General features: G+C 41.4%; 1 protein-coding gene across 4 annotated transcripts; it reads left to right on the top strand.

The window, feature by feature from the left end:
* Positions 1–7,399: 7,399 nt before the first annotated feature.
* On the top strand, positions 7,400–17,207 carry LOC112671826 (rho-related GTP-binding protein RhoG-like). 4 transcript variants are annotated; one of them, XM_025466156.3, is made up of 3 exons: positions 7,409–7,565; positions 13,492–13,589; positions 13,778–17,207. In XM_025466156.3, exons 2-3 carry the CDS (start codon positions 13,578–13,580, stop codon positions 14,366–14,368), a joined length of 603 nt encoding a protein of 200 aa, XP_025321941.1. In that variant the 5' UTR covers positions 7,409–7,565; positions 13,492–13,577; the 3' UTR covers positions 14,369–17,207. The 4 variants fall into 4 exon arrangements, with proteins under 4 accessions (XP_025321940.1, XP_025321941.1, XP_048963059.1 ...); XM_049107102.1 differs by lacking the exon at positions 7,409–7,565 and adding an exon at positions 12,318–12,358; XM_049107103.1 differs by lacking the exon at positions 7,409–7,565 and adding an exon at positions 12,430–12,882.
* The last annotated feature ends 1,691 nt before the right edge of the window (positions 17,208–18,898 follow it).

Here is an 18,898-nt window from a genome sequence, read left to right on the forward strand (position 1 = left end):
ATCATGACCTGAGCCAAAGTCAGCCACGTAATCAGCTGAGCCACCCAGGCACCCCTAACTTCTCTTCTTTCAAGTAACTAATCCACATTATTATTTCAGCTATCACCTTTGCTGATGACTCTGAAGTACTTTTCTCCAGCCCAAGCCTCTCATCCAAATGCCAGTTCTCTATTTCTAACTGTCTAGAGGACACCTCCGAATGAAAGCCCTATGGTAAACTCAAAATGAAAATATCCAAAATGGAACTTATCTTTCTCTGAAATAACTTTCTTTGTTGTTTCATTTCTGATAATGGCAACTTCATTCTCCCTGTTCCTAACCTTAACATCCAAGTTATTTCTAAAGTATAATTCTCTTTCATCCTCCTTGTTCAGTTAGTTACCAAGTTCTATTGATTCTTCCTTTGTAATGTCTCTGGTTTCTCTCCAGTCTCACTGTTATTCCTTAAACCTGAATCACAGACTTTCACTGGTAAACTAGCTACCATTCAGCATTATGCTACAAGTCCTAACCAATGCAGTGAAATGAGAAATCAAAATAAGAGATATAAATATTGGCAACAAAAGCTATAAAATACATTAAAAATATAGGCAATGATCTTACACAGGAGATGACCGAAAAAATAAATAAATAAAGGCACTAAGCATAAAAGAAAAATTTGAACATATTAAAATTTAAAACTTCTGCTATTTCATTTAAGAAAATGACAGGCAAGCCACAGAGCAGAAGAAAATATCACAAGACATATGTCTGACAAGGATTTTTTAAAAAGATTTATTTATTTATTTTAGAGAGAACACGTGCACACATGGCAGGGAGGGGCAGAGGGAGAGAGAGAGAGAGAGAGAATCTCTAGCAGACTTGTATATGAGCACAGAGCCGATCTCACACTCAGCCGGGGCACGATCTCATGACCCCCAAGATCACAACCTGAGCTGAAATCAAGAGTCAAATGCTTAACCAGCTGAGCCACCCAGGTGCTCCTGAGAAAGGATTTGTATCCAGAACAGTTAAAGAAATTTTACAGCTCAAAATAAGAAAACAACCTAATAACAAAATGGGCAAAAGATTTGAGCAGACACTTCATGAAGAAAGACATATGGATAGCCATTAAATAAATGAAAAGCTGGTCAAATCATTAGGTATCAGGGAAATATAAATAAAAACCACTGTGAAACATCACTATATGCCCATTAGAATTGCTAAAATTAATTACTAAATATTGGTAAAGATACGGAGCCACTGAGAGTCTCATACATTAGAGGGTAAAATGGTACAACCACTTTGATATACTATTTGGTAGTTCCTTATAATATTAAATATACAAAATTAAACATACATCCACCCAGTGGCCCAACATTTCTATTCCCTAGATATTCCTCAAGAGAAATTAAAACATATATTCACAAAAGACTTATAATTATTCATAGCAGCTTCATCCATAATAGCTCTGAACTGGAAACAAATTGCCATATATTCTTGCAATTGATATTACTAAGCAATAAAAATTAATGAACTACTGTTGTGCCTGACAATATGAATAAATCTCAGATACATGCTGAGCAAAAGAAGTGGATGCAAAAGAGTACATGCTGAAAGATTCCACTTACATGAAATTCTAGAAAGGCATAATTAATCTTTAGTGACAGTATGCAGAATCTTGGTCTTCTGGGGCCAGGGGTGATAGAGATTGACTGCAAAGGGATAGAAGGGAACTATTTCGGGTGATGAAAATTTATATCTTGATTGTGGTAATAATTACATAGTGCATACATTTGTCAGAAGTCATCAAACTATCAGGATGCTTGGCTGGCTCAGTTGGAGGAGCATGTAACTCTTAATCTTGGAGTCATGAGTTTGAGCTCTACATGGGGTGCAGAGATTACTTAAAGCTTTAAAAAATCATCATCAGCTATAAACTTAAAATGAGCTTATGTAATGGCATATAAATTATAACTCTATGAATTTGATTTATTTTTAAAAAATATTTATTTATTAATAAGAGACAGAGAGAGAGAGAGAGAGAGAGAGAGAGAGGCAGACATAGGCAGATGGAGAAGCAGGCTCCTCGCAGGGAGCCCAGTGCGGAACTTGATCCCAGATCCCGGGATCATGACCTGAGCTGAAGGAGGCACCCAACCGCTGAGCCACCAGGCGTCTCTATGAATTTGATTTAAAAGTACAAGTTGGCAATAAAAAGGGATGAAGTACTGATATGTGCTATAATGTGGATGAAACTAAAAAACTTTATGCTAAGTGAAATAAATCAGATACAAGAAAATGAAATATTGTGTGATACCATTTATGGGAAATGGTCAAGAAAGACACCTTTACAGAGAGAATTAGTAGATTAGTGGTTGCCTGGGATTTGGGAGCAGGGAGTGACTGCAACTGGGCAAGAGGGATCTTTCTGGGGTGATGGAAATGTTCTAAAATCAAATTATGGGACACCTGGATGGCTCAGCGGTTGAGCGTCTGCCTTTGGCCCAGTGTGTGATCCTGGAGTCCCAGGATCGAGTCCCACATCCGGCTCCCTGCATGGGGCCTGCTTCTCCCTCTGCCTATGTCTCTGCTTCTGTGACTCTCATAAATAAATAATAAATAAATAAAATCTTTAAAAAATAAAATAATATTGTAATGATAGCACATTGTCAATATACTAAAAATCATTTAGTTGTACATTTTAAATGGGTGAATTTATAATGTATAATTTTTTACCCCAATATAGCTGTTTTAAAAAGATTATTGCCCATTTGGGCCAGCAATAACATTCATATTTACCCAAATGAGTTGAAGATTCATGACCACACAAAAACCTGCACTTAGATATTTGTAGTGCTTTATTCATAATTGCCAAATCTTGGAAGCGACCAAGATGTCCTTCAGAAGATGAATGGATAAATAAACATGGTACATCCAAACAATGGAATATTATTCACTAATAAGAAATGAGCCATCAAGACATGAAAGACATGGAGGAACCTCAAATGCACATTACTAAAGTGAAAGAGCCAATCTGAGAAGTATATGTATTGTATGATTCCAACTATATGACATTCTGGAAAAGGCAGAACTATGGAGACAGTAAAAAGATCCATGGTCGCCAGGGATTGTATGGAGAAGGGAATGAATAGGCAGACCACAGAGAATTTTTAGGACAGTGAAACTATTCTGTATACTCTTATAATAGTGGATATATGTCATTGTACATTTGTCAAAACTCATAGGATATACAATACCAAGAGTGAACTCTAATGTAAACTATGGACTTTGGATAGTAACAATGTGTCAATGTAGGTTCATCAATTGTAATGAATGTGCCATTCTGGTGGTATGGGATGTTGAGATAGTGGGGTAGGCTGTGCTTGTGTAGGGGCTGGAGGTATATGGAAATTCTCTGTACTTCCTGCTCAGTTTTGCTGTACCTAATACTGCTCTAAAAAAATAAAATCTATTGGGGCGGCTGGCTGACTCAGTTGGTAGAGCATGTGACTCTTGATTGTGGGGTCATGAGTTCGAGTCCCATGCTAGGGATACAGTGTACTTAAAGGAAAATAAAATAAAGTCTATTAAAAATTAACCATATACCTGCACCCCGATGTTTATAGCAGCAATGTTCACAATAGCCAAACTGTGGAAGGAGCCTCGGTGTCCATCGAAAGATGAATGGATAAAGAAGATGTGGTTTATGTGTACAATGGAATATTACTCAGCCATTAGAAACGACAAATACTCACCATTTGCTTCAACGTGGATGGAACTGGAGGGTATTATGCTGAGTGAAGTAAGTCAATCGGAGAAGGACAAACATTGTATGTTCTCATTCATTTGGGGAATATAAATAATAGTGAAAGGGAATATAAGGGAAGGGAGAAGAAATGTGTGGGAAATATCAGAAAGGGAGACAGAACATGGAAGAGTCCTAACTCTGGGAAACGAACTAGGGGTGGTGGAAGGGGAGGAGGGCGGGGAGTGGGGGTGACTGGGTGACGGGCACTGAGGGGGGCACTTGACGGGATGAGCACTGGGCGTTATTCTGTATGTTGGTAAATTGAACACCAATAAAAGTAAATTTATTATAAAAAAAATTAACTATATATGGGGCCCCTAGGTGGCGCAGTCGGTTGAGCATCTAACTCTTGGTTTTGGCTCAGGTCATGGTCTCCTAGATCATGGGATTGAGGCCTGCATCAGGCTCCATGCTCAGTGGGGGTGCTTGAAGATTCTCTCCTTCTGTCCTTCTCCCCACTTGTGCACACATTCTCTCCGTATATATAATAAATAAATCTTTAAAAAGATTAATTGTTTAGGGCCGCCCTGATGGCTCAGCGGTTTAGCACCACCTTCAGCCCAGGGCATGATCCTGGGGACCCGGGATTGAGTCCCACATCGGGCTCCCTGCATGGAGCCTGCTTCTCCCTCTGCCTGTGTCTCTGCTCCTCTCTCTCTCTCTTTCTCTGTGTTTCTCATGAATAGACAAATAAAATCTTTTTAAAAAATTAATTGTTTAAACAAAAATAATAGCAATGTATTATGGGGTAAAAGTAACATGCATAACAACAGTGTAAAGTCCAGGAAGAGAGAAATGGAAATATATTAACATAAGTGCATAACATAACATATAACTCTTCTGAAGTGGTATAATACTTGAAGGTAGACTAATAAGTTATGGCTGTACATAATAAACCTATAAGCAACCACTAGAATAACAAAACAAAAATGTAAAGCTAATAAGCCAATAAGGAGGTAAAATGGAATTAAAATAATATTGATTAATCCAAAAGAAGGTAGAAAAGAGGAAAAAGAGAAGAGATGGGACAAATGGAAAACAAATTGCAAAATGATAGACTCAAACTTTAACCATATTAACAATTATGTTAGATGTAGATGGTCTAAACACCCCAATTACAGGGTAGAGATGATCAGGTTGGGTAAAAAACAAAAGCAAGACCCAACCATTTGCTGCCTACAAGAAATGTTCCTAAAATACAAAGACACAAATAGGTTAAAAGCATGTAAAAAAGATGTGCTATGATAACACTGGTTAAAAGAAAGGTGGAGGGGCTATATAAATATGGGACAAAGTAGATTTCAGAACAAAGATACCAGGAATAAAGAAGGTAATTTCATAATGATAAAAGGGTCAATAGATGAAGAGGACATAAAAATTATAAATATGTGTATACCTGATGTAAGAGCTTCAAAATACATGAATCAAAGACTGATAAACTGCATGGAAAACCAGACAAATCCACAAGTCTACTCAGAGATTTCAATACCCTTCTGTCAGTAATTAATAGAACAAGTAAGCATAAAATTAGTGAGGATATATAAGTGAGCAACACTATCAACCAAATTGACCTAGTCGACATTTTTAGAATACTCCACCCATTAACAACAAAATACACATTCAAGTTCACACAGAATATTTACCAGGATAGACCATATTCTAGGCCACAAAAAAAAAGTCTCAATGAATTCAAAAGGGTCAAGGCATACAAAATATATTCTCTAAAAACAATGGAATTAAATTACACACCTACAACCAAAAGATCTCTGGAAAATCCTCAAATATTTGAAAATGAAACAGTCTACTTCTAGATATCTCATGGGTTAAAGAAGAAATCAAGAGACAAATTAGAAAATATTTTGAGTGGAATAAAGATTAAACCACACATAAAATTTATGGCATTCTGCTAATGCAGTATTTATGGGGTAATTTAAAAAATATATTTCTTTGATTTATTTAGAGAGAGCGTGCAAGCACTCACGAGCTTAAGGGAGAGGGAGAGGGAGAGAGAATGTTAAGCAAGCTCCATGCTAAACAGAGAGCCCCAGGTGGGGCTCAATCTCATGACCCTGAGATTAGGACCTGACCTAAAATCAAGAGTTGGTTGCTTAACCCACTGAACCACCCAGTCACCTCTTATGGGGTAGTTTTTATGCAATAAAAACCTGTATTAGAACAGAAGAAACAATGACCTTAGCTTTCACTTTGGTAAAAAGAAGAGCAAATAAAACTCAAAGTAAAGGAATAAAAATAATGAAAATCAAAGTGGAAATCAGTGAAAAACCAGTAAAGTTAACAAAACCAGATTCTTGTAAGCCAATGTTCATAACAGCATTTTTCACAAGTCCAAAGTCGAAAAAAAAAACACAAAATGCCCATCAATAGATGAAAGGTAGCTAGAAAAGTCAAATTCATGGAGACAGTTGGTTCCCAGCAGCTGGAGGCAGGGGGAATGAGAAGTTATTGCTTAATGGATACAGAATTTCTGTTTGGGGTGATAAAAAAAAAGTTTTGGAAATATCAGTTGTGACAGTTTTGCACAACATTGTGAATGTACGTAATGCCACTGAATTATACACTTGAAAATGGTTAAAAGGACAAATTTTGTTATACCTATTTATCACAATTTTAAACGTTAATAATGTAACATATCAAAAAACATTGAATTGTACAAATTTTTAAAAGGATTTTATTTATTTATTCATGAGAGACACAGAAAGAGAAAGACAGAGACATAGGTAGAGGGAGAAGCAGGCTCCATGCAGGGAGCCCGATGTGGGACTCCATCCTGGGTCTCTAGGATCACGCCCTGAGCTGAAGGTAGAAGCGCTTAACTGTTAAGCCACCCAGGCGTCCCAAGTTGTACAATTTTTTTAAGGATTTTTTTATTTTGGGGAAGCCTGGGTGGCTCAGTGGTTGACTGTCTGCCTTGGGTTCAGGTTGTGATCCTTGGGTCCTAGGATCAAGACCCCCATCAGGCTCCCCGCGGGGTGCCTGCTTCTCCCTCTACCTATGTCTCTGCCTCTCTGTGTGTCTTTCATGAATAAACAAAATATTTTTAAAAAATAAAATATAGACTTTTTATTTGTAAGCAATCTCTACACTAAACCTAGGGCTGGGATTTATAACTCCGAGATCAGGAGTCACAGGCTCTATTGAGTGCACCAGCCAGTCACCCCTGAATTGTACCATTTAAATGAGTGAATTGTGTGGTATGTGAATTTATAGCTCAATAAAGCCTCTAAAAAAAAGAGTGCATACTATATGATTCCATTTACTGGAAACTCTAGAAAATGCAAAATAATACGGTGACCGAAAGGAACCCTAATTCACTATCTCATTTTTTTTTATCGCCTCCATTTTTCCTAGTATTTGTTTCTTGACTGACTCCTTAGTATTGGTTTTGAGGGAAACGGGGATCTGGGGAGAAGGGGACAGCCTCCCTTTGCCAAGGAAAAGATGAGCCTTGGGGAGCTCTGAAGCGAGTGACTCGTCTTGGGGTCCGCACCTGGGGGCCGGATCTAAGGAAACCTGGATTACCCCAAGGGGTGGTTCTAGAAGCCCGTGACTTGCAGACAGTGAGGCGGGCCCTAGAACTCCACTTCCCAGGAGGTGTCGGGGCACTCAGCGAAGACTGCGTCTGACGACTGGGTGGGACTCGGTAGCTGCCCGGATGTGGCGCCGATCCCGCCGAGCCTTGCCCACCCCGGCGAGAGTCTCCCGGGAGCCTCTGCCCGCCGCAGTGAACAGCGTAGGAGGACGACCACTTTGCCAGGTAATCTTTACGGGGACTCCCCGCCCCAACGTCCCCCCGCCACTCCCGCTCTTTAACTGAGTCTCCCCATCCTCGGTCTGTGAACCATTCCCTGGATGGAAGGCATTGGAGGGTGGGATGAGGTGTATGCCTGTAGGGGAGACTGAGCCAGCTCTCCCTATTTGCGAATCCCATGTGGGGCATGACTCTGTCCCGGGCTCGCGAGTCCATATGAAGTCCCGGAACCAACTAGCCTTGGGGGAGAAAGATGTGAGGGAAGTGCCGAGCGGACTTGTGGTATTGCCGGGTCACTACCACTGCCTCTCTGGCTAAGTTTCCAGCCGCGGAATAGTCTTCTCCTGGCTCCGGTTTGGGGAGTGTTCACCAGGCTTCCTTGGCCCGGAGAGTCCTAAAGCCTTCTTCCACTGGACTTGAACCAAAGAAGTCAGTCTTCAGTGTGAAAAAGCTTCCCGGGGGTAGTGGATTAATGTGGAGAGTAATAAATTCAAATGGGGGTCTTCTGCCGAATTGTTTTGGTTTCAGAAAGTTCCAGAGTAATTTCAAGTGAATTAGACTTGGACTTATGGAAAGGGGGAGACTTGGAGGAGAATGTGCTAGAAACAGGAATACTTTGAGCTGCATTCTTGTCTTGACTGTTACTGGGTCTTTTACATTGTGTGTCCAACCTAGGAGAAAATTGACTCCTATGCAGACTTGTACATGTGAAGAAGGATGCTTTGTCAGAGATAGAAAAATTTAGAAGAAACTGTTAATATCAAGTCACTGCGAATGACTGACTTGGAAGGCAACTTTTTTTTTTTAAATTTTTATTTATTTATGATAGTCAGAGAGAGAGAGAGAGAGAGAGAGAAGCAGGCTCTATGCACCGGGAGCCCGACGTGGGATCGCGCCCTGGGCCAAAGGCAGGCGCTAAACCGCTGCGCCACCCAGGGATCCCGGAAGGCAACTTTCTGAGGGTGCTGGTTTTCTGCAGCACCAGGCCTCTCCCAATTTCCAATCCTAGGGGCATACCTACAGATCTCTGAGCTGCTCTTATGTATACTTCATGGTGCCACTGTGAGGCTTAAATAAGATAGGTAAAAGCACTTGTTCCTTTTTTTAATGTTTTGTGATTTTTTAAAAAGATTTTATTTATTCATGAGAGATAGAGAGTGGCAGAGACATAGGCAGAGGGAAAAGCAGGCTCCCTGCAGGGAGCCTGATGTGGGACTGGATCCCAGGACCCCGGGATCACGATTTGGGCCGAAGGCAGATGCTCAACCACTGAAGCACCCAGGTGCCCCTATAAACGTATTTGGCACAATGCCTCTAACCAACTCTCATTTTTTTGTTTTCCTTTGCTTCCCCCTAGCAACATTTTTTTTTCCTGTGAGCCATGCATTACTTTGTATTATTGTTTGCCTTTTCATAGAAGTCCTGTCTTTACCACAAGATTGTAAGCTTCTAGCAGTCTTTCTTTTTACTCTTTTCTGAGTCCCTTCTAGCAGTGCATTGCCCGTAGTAGTACCTGGGAGACTGTAGATAGTGGTGGTGATGAGGAGGGGAAAGCTGTAGGTATTCTGTAACAGGACAGCATTGTGCTAGATCCTGAGGCTAAGGTAAACAAACTTTTCTCATTTGCCTTTCTCTTACAACTCCTAGTCTTCTCTCAGAGCTCCAAACCCTTTAAAAATATTTTATTTTTAGTATTTTAAGCCATTTAAAAATATATAGTACAGTAGCGTTAACTATATGCATATTGCTGTGCAGTAGCTCTCTAGAACTTTTCATCTTGCAAAACTGAAACTTTCTTTTTAAAGATTTTATTTGAGAGAGAGAAGGTGTGAGCACCAGGGGGGGATGGACAGAGGGACAAGCAGATTCCCCACTGAGCCTTCCAATGCAAGGCTTGATCCCAGAACCCTGAGATTATGACCTGAGCAGAAATCAAGAGGAAGATGCTTAACCGACTGAGACACCCCGCAAAACTGAAACTTTATCACAACTCCCTATTGGGGTGCCTGGGTGGCTCAGTGGGTTAAGCATCTGACTCCTTGTTTTGGCTCAGGTCATGATCTCAGGGTTGTGGGATCAAGTCCTGCGTCAGGATCCATGCTCAGTGGGGAGTCTGGTTGGAGATTCTGCCCCTCTCCCCACTCTCTCTAAAATAAATAAATCTTTATTTTTTTATTTAAAAAATTTGTTAAAAGATTTTATTCATTTATTCATGAGAGACACAGAGAGAGGCAGAGACATAGGCAGAGGGAAAAGCAGGCCCCCTGCAGAGAGCCTGATGCAGGACTCGATCCCAGGACCCTGGAATCATGATTTGAGCCAAAGGCAGATGCTCAACCACTGAGCCACCCTGGCATCCCTAAAATAAATATATCTAAAAAAAAAAAAGCTCCCCTTTTTCCCCTTCCCTATCCCTGGCAACTACCATTCTACTTTCTGTTTTTATGTGTTTGACCACTCTAGATACCTAATGTAAGTGGAATCATGCAGTATATGGCTGTTTGTGACTGATTTTGAGCATATGTCCTTAAGGGTTTTTTTTTTTAGCAGTTTTTTAAAAGATTTTATTTATTTATTCATGAGACACACACACACACACACACACAGAGAGAGAGGCAGAGACAGAGACAGAGGCAGAGAGAGAAGCAGGCTCCCTGCAGGGAGCCCGATGTGGGACTCCATCTTGGAACTCCAGGATCATGCCCTAGGCTGAAGCAGGCACTCAACTGCTGAGCCACCTAGGCATCCCTGTCCTCAAGTTTCATCCATAGTGTAGTGTATGAAGAGTTCCTTCTCTCTCTCTCTTTCTCTCTCTCTCTTTTGGAATTAACAGAGCTTTCTAAGCCAGGGTCCTTTATTTTTTCAAGAAAAGATTTTATTTATTGGGACCCCTGGGTGGCTCAGTGGTTGAGTGTCTGCCTTTGGCTCAGGGCATGATCCTGGGGTCCTGAGATCCAGTCCCACATCAGGCTCCCCGCAGGGAGCCTGATTCTCCCTCTGCCTATGTCTCTGCCTCACTCTCTGTGTCTTTCATGAATAAATAAATAAAATATTTTTTTAAAAAAACTTTAAAGATTTTATTTATTTATTAGAGAGTGCAAAAGAGAGAGCATGAGTAGGGGGAGGGAGGGCAAGAGGCAGAGGAAGCAGGAGGAGCAGACTCCCCACTGAGCAGGGAGCCTGACACCGGGCTCAATCCCAGGACCCTCAGACCATAACCCTCAGATCATGACCTGAGCTAAAGGCAGATGCTTAACCGACTGAACCACTCAGGCACCCCATCTCTTTTTTTAAGTAGGCTCTGTGCCCATTGTGAGGCTCGAACTCAAGGCCCTGAGATCAAGAGTTGCATGCTCTACCCATTGAGCCAGCCAGAGGCTCCACGATTTCCTCCTTTTTAAGGTTGAATAATATTCAAAGTTAAATATATCTATATATCTCACATTTTCTGCATGTATTCCTCCATTGATGGATTTCCACTTCTTGGCTCTTGTGCATAATATTGCCATGAATGTTGGTGCACAAGTATCTCTTTGAGATCCTCTTTCCAATTCTTTTAGATATATTTTTTAGTATTTTTAAACTATGGATAATTCCAAACATACATAGAAGTAAATAAAATAGTAATGAACATGCAGGCTGAATCAATGATTCAATTAATTATACAGAGGAGCCCCCCAAAATACCTGGGACTTCTCCTGAACCCCCCCCTTTCACAGAGAATTTGCTACAGGTGAGGATGTTGGGATGTTCCAGCTGCACTTCATCATCTAGGCCTTTAGCCCTCAGTGTGACTTGAAGGCCCATCTGCAGATCATTATGCCAGGACTGTTAGTGGAGATAAGCAGAAATGAGTGTAGATGCCTTTTCCTAATTACAGAGATGTGAGGAGCTGAGCTTGGGGTGCAAAGTGTTCTTTGGGCCTAAGAGTTTGCTCTGGTTCAGCAACTCCCTCGGATGCATGGTCATCCGGAAAACAGTCACTTTGAACAGAGACGTTGGATAATGGATGATACCAGTAGCAGGCTGGGAAGACGAGTTGTTCACGCAGTGATTGCTATAGGATAGGAACTCAGAGGAGAAAGAAATGAATCCAGCCTGAGGAAATCAAGGAAGGCTCTTCTCAGAGAATGTGATGGTGACTTTACCCTGTTTCCATTGACCTTGTATGTTTGAGCCTTATGCCTCTTCCTAGATGGAAAAAAACAGGGCTAATGGTCAGTGAGTACTGGAGTGGAATTACACTCTGGACTTTTACCTGTGGGACCTGTGCTAATGAAATGAAGGCTTCGAGGTGGAATGCCTTGTTAGTCAGAATTGGCTGTACCTCTAGTGGGGTTGTGTGAAGCGTACTCAGGCCAACTTTTCTTTCTTTTTTTAAAAGTTTATTTCTTTATGTATGTATATATGTCTGTAATCTGCACCCAATGTGAGGCTCGAATTCATGACCCTGAGATCAGGAGTTGCATGCTCTTCTGACTGAGCCAGCCAGGTGCCCCAGAAGGCCAACTTTTCTTTGCTCTGACTGAAAATTAGGTGTTTTGTTTTGTTTATGATATGGGCCTAATGTGGACTGTAGCTAATAAGACAACAGAATGAAGGATGTACCCCCCCAAATTCCCAAGGTGAAGAACTAATTGATTCTCAGTATTTTTTCTGTAATCAGATACATATGACATTTGTCCCCTTTCTTCCATGTTTCAATACTTGAAGAAACTAATGCTATCTGGATCAAGTCTGAAATTAGTGCAGTAGTTAAGAAGCTAGAGGAAATGGACTGCTTTGGGGGCGCTGACAGGGTAGGGGATTTTTTTAATGTTTTAACATGGGGGTATAAACGTGGGAGGTCATCTGTGCCTTACCATTAATTTTCAAATACTTGATTCATGAGGAAATGGATGGGGAAAGTACGGTGGTGGTATAACCAATGGTTTTGCCAAGATAAGGTGGGAGGGGATGAGATCCCTGATTTGTTTAGCATTGTAATCACATTACAGAACTTTTGCCTTCCCCAGAACAGTAGAAGAATTATTATGAAGTCATAGTAACTTCTAATACTTAAGGAGTACTTCCTATGTGGCAGATACTAATAAGCACTACACATACATTCTTTCATTTAAGCCACAGGTTAAAAGCTTGTCCAAGTTCACAAAGCTTGGAAAAAGAAAGGACTAGTTTTGGACTCCGGGTGGTCTGACATAAGAGCCTGGACTCTTAACTACTTCTCTGGATGGCTAAATCTGACTGGCCTACTTTTCTCCAATTTTATGATGTCACTGTCAGGAACAGGTTTCTTTGCTGAGTCTATGACCACAGACCCAAAGTAAGAGCCATATTTCTTTTGTTTCAACCTTTAAAACTTTTCTTTCTACATCAGTGTGTTTTTCTAAATATTTATTTGTTTGAGAGAAGGAGCACATGCATGCATGAGTGGGAGGAGCAGAGGAAGGGAGAATCTCAAGCAGACTCCGTGCTGAGCACAGAGCCCAACGTGAGGCTTGATCCCATGACCCTGAGATCACGACCTGAGCCAAAACCAAGAATTGGATGCCTAACCGACTGCACCACCCAGGCACCTGAACATCAGTGGTATTTAAAAATTAGTTTCCGGGATGGCTCAGAGGTTGAGTGGTTGAGTGTCTGCCTCCAGCTCAGGTGGTGATCCCAGGCTTCCCTGCAGGAAGCCTACTTCTCCCTCTGCCTATGTCTTTGCCTCTCTCTGTGTGTCTCTCATGAATAAATAAATTAAATATTTAAAGAAAAATAGTTTACATTTATGGAGCACCCACTGTGTTTTAGCACCTTTGGTAGAGTACAGCCAGATGTCATGACAACAGTGTAACATAAATATCTAAGTATATGAGTGGTTTTTAATCTTTATGGGCTCACAGCCCTTTGTGACAATCTGATGGGTTTTGGATCTTCTTTCCAGAAAAATTCACTTATGTACATACACATAATATTACATACTTCAGAGGCGGCTTCTAGGATCTATTGAAGTTTATCCTCTAGCAGTTCATGGACTCCACGGTAAGAACTCTTGCCCTATATAGCCTTTCCCAGCTGACTCTTCTATGGTGTTAAGGGGATGGGCAGTGGTGGTGGTGGTGGGGGTCTACACTCCTCTCTTTCTCCTCAGAGAGAAATGTTGACAAAGCTTAGGCCCTCCAGATGAACCCAGCATCTGTGAACATTTTTTCTTTCTCTTTTGCACACAGGACTCCAAGGGAAGAATGCAGACAATCAAATGTGTGGTTGTAGGAGATGGGGCTGTCGGGAAGACCTGCCTCCTCATCAGTTACACAACAAATGCCTTTCCTGAGGAGTATATCCCCACTGTCTTTGACAACTACAGCGCCCAGACCTCTGTAGATGGCCAGATCGTCAGCCTGAACCTGTGGGACACAGCTGGCCAAGAGGAGTATGACCGACTGCGAACGCTGTCCTACCCCCAGACCAATATCTTTGTCATTTGTTTTTCCATTGGCAACCCATCCTCGTATGCCAACGTGAGGCATAAGTGGCACCCGGAGGTCTCCCATCACTGCCCCAATGTACCTGTTCTGCTTGTAGGGACCAAGAGAGACCTGCGGAATGATGTTGAGACAGTGAAGAAGCTGAAGGAACAGAGCCTAGTGCCCACAACTCCTCAGCAAGGCACTTCCCTGGCCAAACAAGTAGGGGCAGTGAAGTATCTGGAATGTTCGGCCCTGCTGCAGGATGGAGTGCATGAGGTGTTTTCAGAAGCTGTCCGGGCTGTGCTTTACCCTGCTACAAAGAAGAGCACCAAGAAGTGTGTACTGTTATAGCTTCGGGGGGTGCTACTTGGAGACTGCACCTAGGGAGAAAAAGAGGGACTCCTTTGATAGCATTGGACAATGCCAGCATGAGCCATTTGTCTCTTCCCAGAAACCCTAGACTCCAGGCTATTGGAGGAACAAAGACAGCCTAGTTTATACCTGGCTGCTTGGAAGTTTGTGGAGGAAGAGAGAGAGAATGAGAGAGAGACTGACTTTCACCTCTAAATGTGGCTTTCCTAGCCATATTTACTATTGAACAAGTGCCTCAAAGAAGGACAAATCTACAGTTTTCATATCATGGCCTTAAGCTTCTTGATATACTAATTTTGGAAAGCCATCTTATGTGTGATTTCTGGGTGTTCCCAATGTCGGCATGTTCTTGAGATGAGACATGCTTGCAAAAGTGCTTAAGCAGCATTTTTTTTCAAAGTACTGGGAGATACTAATAGATAAATGTTCTGTAACAAGGTTCTGTGGTCAAATAAGTCAGGAACCAGTGGGGTGTTAAATGTTTATTTAAATCCTAGTTAGTTAACACACAGTGTACTATTAATTTCAGGTGTGCAAGATAGGGATTCAATACTGCCACACGGACCTGGTGCTCATCACAAGTGCCCTCCACCTTAATCCCCATCACCTATCTACCCCAGTCCCTCACCTACCTCCCTTCCGATAGCCAGTGATTTCAATAAAGCTGAAGTTTCCTCTGCTGCAGGAATGTATGACAATATTTGTATTGTCGTACAAATGTATGATGTATTTATTTGGCAATATTTCCCAAATTTATTTCACTGAACTTTTTTTGGGTCCATGCAACACCTGTTAACATCTCTAGAAACAATTTCAGAGATTCTGGGCTAATAGGAACTAGAAATTCCCAAAGAGGCTGTGAGAAAAAGCATAACTGTGGTCCTGTGCTTTTTGATGTTTCCTTCTTTAGGCCTTTGAGAGGAATTTTATCGCCATGGACTTGTTACTAGTTCCTCTCTGACCCTTAGGAGGTGGGTTTGGTACTTAGTCATGATAGTGCATTGGATGTGGGGTCTGATGGGCGGATCTGCTATCAGATTATGGCCCTAGTGATGTGGAATTAATCCCCCATAAAGCTGTGTCCTTGAGGTCTCTATGAGGCCCTTTTTTTCTGTCAGCTTCTGCTTTAGGGAAAGACCACTGAAGGTTAACCCCATAAATCAACCAACCCACCAACCAAAATGTTCTTCCAGTCATTATCAGGGAGTTATGTGATTGTTCTCAGCGTCCTACCTTGCTCTCTTCCTGTTCCTCCCTCCTCTATATTGTGTGTGTGTGTGTGTGTGTGTGTGTGTGTGTGTGTTTTCAGTCCTGGTTGCCTTTGAAGTCTTTTAGTTGCCCCAAGAAAGTTGGGAGTATGTAGGATCTCCAGACCCCAGGGCTGTCACATTTGTGGGGATTTTGCTGGAGTTGTTCAGCCTGCCCAGGTGCAGTACGAGTCAGATTCCTTACCCCAGTAAGCCTGCTTCTCCTTATTCTCCCTAGTTGTACTTTTGACCTTCATTTGATATGGAAGGAAAACTCTACCTGGCAGATGGTGGTTGACAACTCCACTCTGCACATACCCTCTCACCCTGCCAAAATAAGCATTGGATCTTCGAGAGTTTGGGAAATGGAATTAAAAGAATCACATACCTCCTTCTGTGGTGAATGAAGTGTCTCTGTTTTGCTCTGTGATAGTCTTACTGTTGCTCTTTGTTAATATATGATAAGATTAGTCCTCAGGTTAACTGAACCTCCTGGATACAGTTGCCAGATAAAAGAGAGTAAATAATTCTTTAGTGTAAGTAGGTACCATGCAATATTTGGGACATAGAATGAGAAATTATTTGCTCTTTATCTGAAACTCAAATTTAATGGGACATCATGTATTTTTATTTGCTAAATCTGGCACCCTTATTCTCTGAGAACTTGAAACCCAGAGGTCAAGCAGATACCAAGTATTGTTAGAAGGTAAAAGGTTACATAAGCTCACTATTCTTCCTTTTCTCCTCTCCCTCACCATAGACTAAAGTGTTCTGTTTTGCTTTTCCTTTATCACTGCACTTTCCACTCCATATAGTAATTCATTTCTACACCATTTATTGTCTAAAACTGTGGAGGATCCATGATGAATAGTATTGTCTCGTAGATGTCTTCTTTCTCAATTTCAGTGTACTGTATTTATTTCTGGTGTTTGGCCCAGAGCTTCCTGTTATGGGGTTGTAGGGACCCTGTATGAGCAGGTTGTTAACTGGAAGAGGGTGAGGGTGGCCCTCCTTAACTAAGGCCCAGTAACACTTTGGAAAGTGGGGGTCCATTATAGTAGTGTGGTGACTGTAGGAGTCAATTGGCCTGTGGGCATGTGTGCCAACTGCTCTGTGTATTCACTGAGTTTTCCTACAGGCAGCCAAATGAGGCACCTATTGCTTGAGTGTATTCTGGTCTCAGGATGTTCTGATTGATGCTGCCTGAGGTGCTTACAGGACTTCATGGTTGAAAGGGGCTAGAAACATGGCTGTCACTGGTGTCTGGGAACTTTCCATTTAGCTACTGAAATCTTTTTAATTGGCTTATAATAGTGCCTCCTGCTCTCACTTTGCGTAGCACATTGCCAAATGTAAGCCTGGGCTGGGTTTGGTCAAACTCATATCCTCTTAGGAATGGAGGTGTGACCCACAAGTCTGAGAGTATGGTTCTGTATTAGACTGATCTGATGGTCTTAAACATACACTGACATCTTGTTTTTATACTTAAAAGGAATTTGTATGAAGACTAACATGCTAATAGTCACTTTTCAATTGTTTGTAATGAATGGTAATAAACTTTTCTGATTTTACCGGGTCTGTTGCTTTCTAAAAATCAAAAATTCCTCAACCTTCCTCCTTTGCTCTGAGTGGTTTCTAAATGCCTTTAAACTTGCAAAGGATGAAAGGACTATAATTGTATTGCACATTACACCTGTGTGTAACTGTACTTATTTTTCTACCTCAGACAGGATAGGGAGCTGTCTTCCCTGCTAACATTGATTCTCTAGTTCCTGCTGGTTTTCACTAGTGACAGACCATTTAGTTTCCTGTAGGCGATTTTTCTCACTTATCACACTACATTCAGTAAATAATTATCAAACTCCTATTGTGTTATAGGTATTACAGTGCTAGGTGCCAGGGCTTGTAAATATAGGACATAATATTTAATGTCCTTTGCCTCTTGCAGTTATCTCAAGGTCTCCATCCTCTGTCATAAAAATGAACTGATACTGTTAATCATATATAGCGCTGGTGCACTATTAAGTGACTAGTAAGGAAGAGCAACTGATGTGTTTTGCTTTGAAAACCACATACCAAAAAAATTCACCCATTCCAGGTGTACAGTGTAATGACTTTTAGTAAATTTACTGACTCATGCAGCTGTCACCAAAACCCAGTTTTATTTTTTAAAAATATTTTTAAGTAATCTCTATACCCAATGTGGGGCTCAAATTTACAACCCTGAGATCAAGAGTTGCATGTTACCAACTGAGCTACCTGGGCACCCCAACTAACATCCCATTTTTATTTTTTTAAAGATTTTATTTATTCATGAGAGACACAGAGAGAGAGAGACATAAAAGAGGGAGAAGCAGGCTCCCTGCAGGGAGCCCGATGCAAGACTCAATCCCAGAATCCTGGGATCACAACCTGAGCCAAAGGCAGACGCTCAACCACTGAGGTGCCCCTAAAATCCAATTTTAGAACATTTCCATCACCCCAAAGGGATCCCTCATGCAGTTAATCCCACCCCCAGCCCTAGGCAACTAGTAATCTACTTTGCTTTTTCTGAGTATTTCATGTACATGGAATCAATATGTGGTCTTTTTTTTTAATCAGGAAGACCCTGAGAACAAGAGTTGCATGCTGTCCTGACTGAGCCACTCAGGCACACCCAATATGTGGTCATTTGCAACTCACTTTCTCTATTTAGCATAATGTTTTCAAGGTTTATCTATATTGCAGCGTATATGGGTACTTTCTTGGGGGGGCAGATTTTTAAAGTTTATTTATCATCTCTACACCCAATGTAGGGCTTGAACTCACAACACCAAGATCAAAAGTCACATGCTCCACTGACTGAGCCAGGCAGGCACCCCTCCTTCATTTCTTTTTATTGCTGAATAATATTCCATTGTATGGATATAAAATATTTAATCTATTTATAACTGAGGGAAATTTGGGTTGTTTCTATCTTTTGGCTATTATGAATAGTGCTGTTGCCTTGTATACAAGGTTTTTTTGTGGACATGTTTTCAGTTCTCTTGGATATAAACTGGAGTGCTGGGAATTGCTGGGTCATATGGTATATTTATGCAAAACCAAGTTTTGAGGCAAGAATACCATCTTGAGTATTTATAGTATCTGAAGTCCCCTTCCCCTTTCCATAAGCCTCCATCCCCCTCTTGCTGAATCTGCTTTTCCTTAAGCATAAGCATCTAAGAAGCAGTATAAAGTACACTTAGGGCGCCTGGGTGGCTCAGTTGGTTAAGCATCTGCT

This window comes from Canis lupus, chromosome X (genome assembly GCF_003254725.2).
Source record: "Canis lupus dingo isolate Sandy chromosome X, ASM325472v2, whole genome shotgun sequence".
Taxonomy (NCBI): Eukaryota; Metazoa; Chordata; class Mammalia; order Carnivora; family Canidae; genus Canis; species Canis lupus.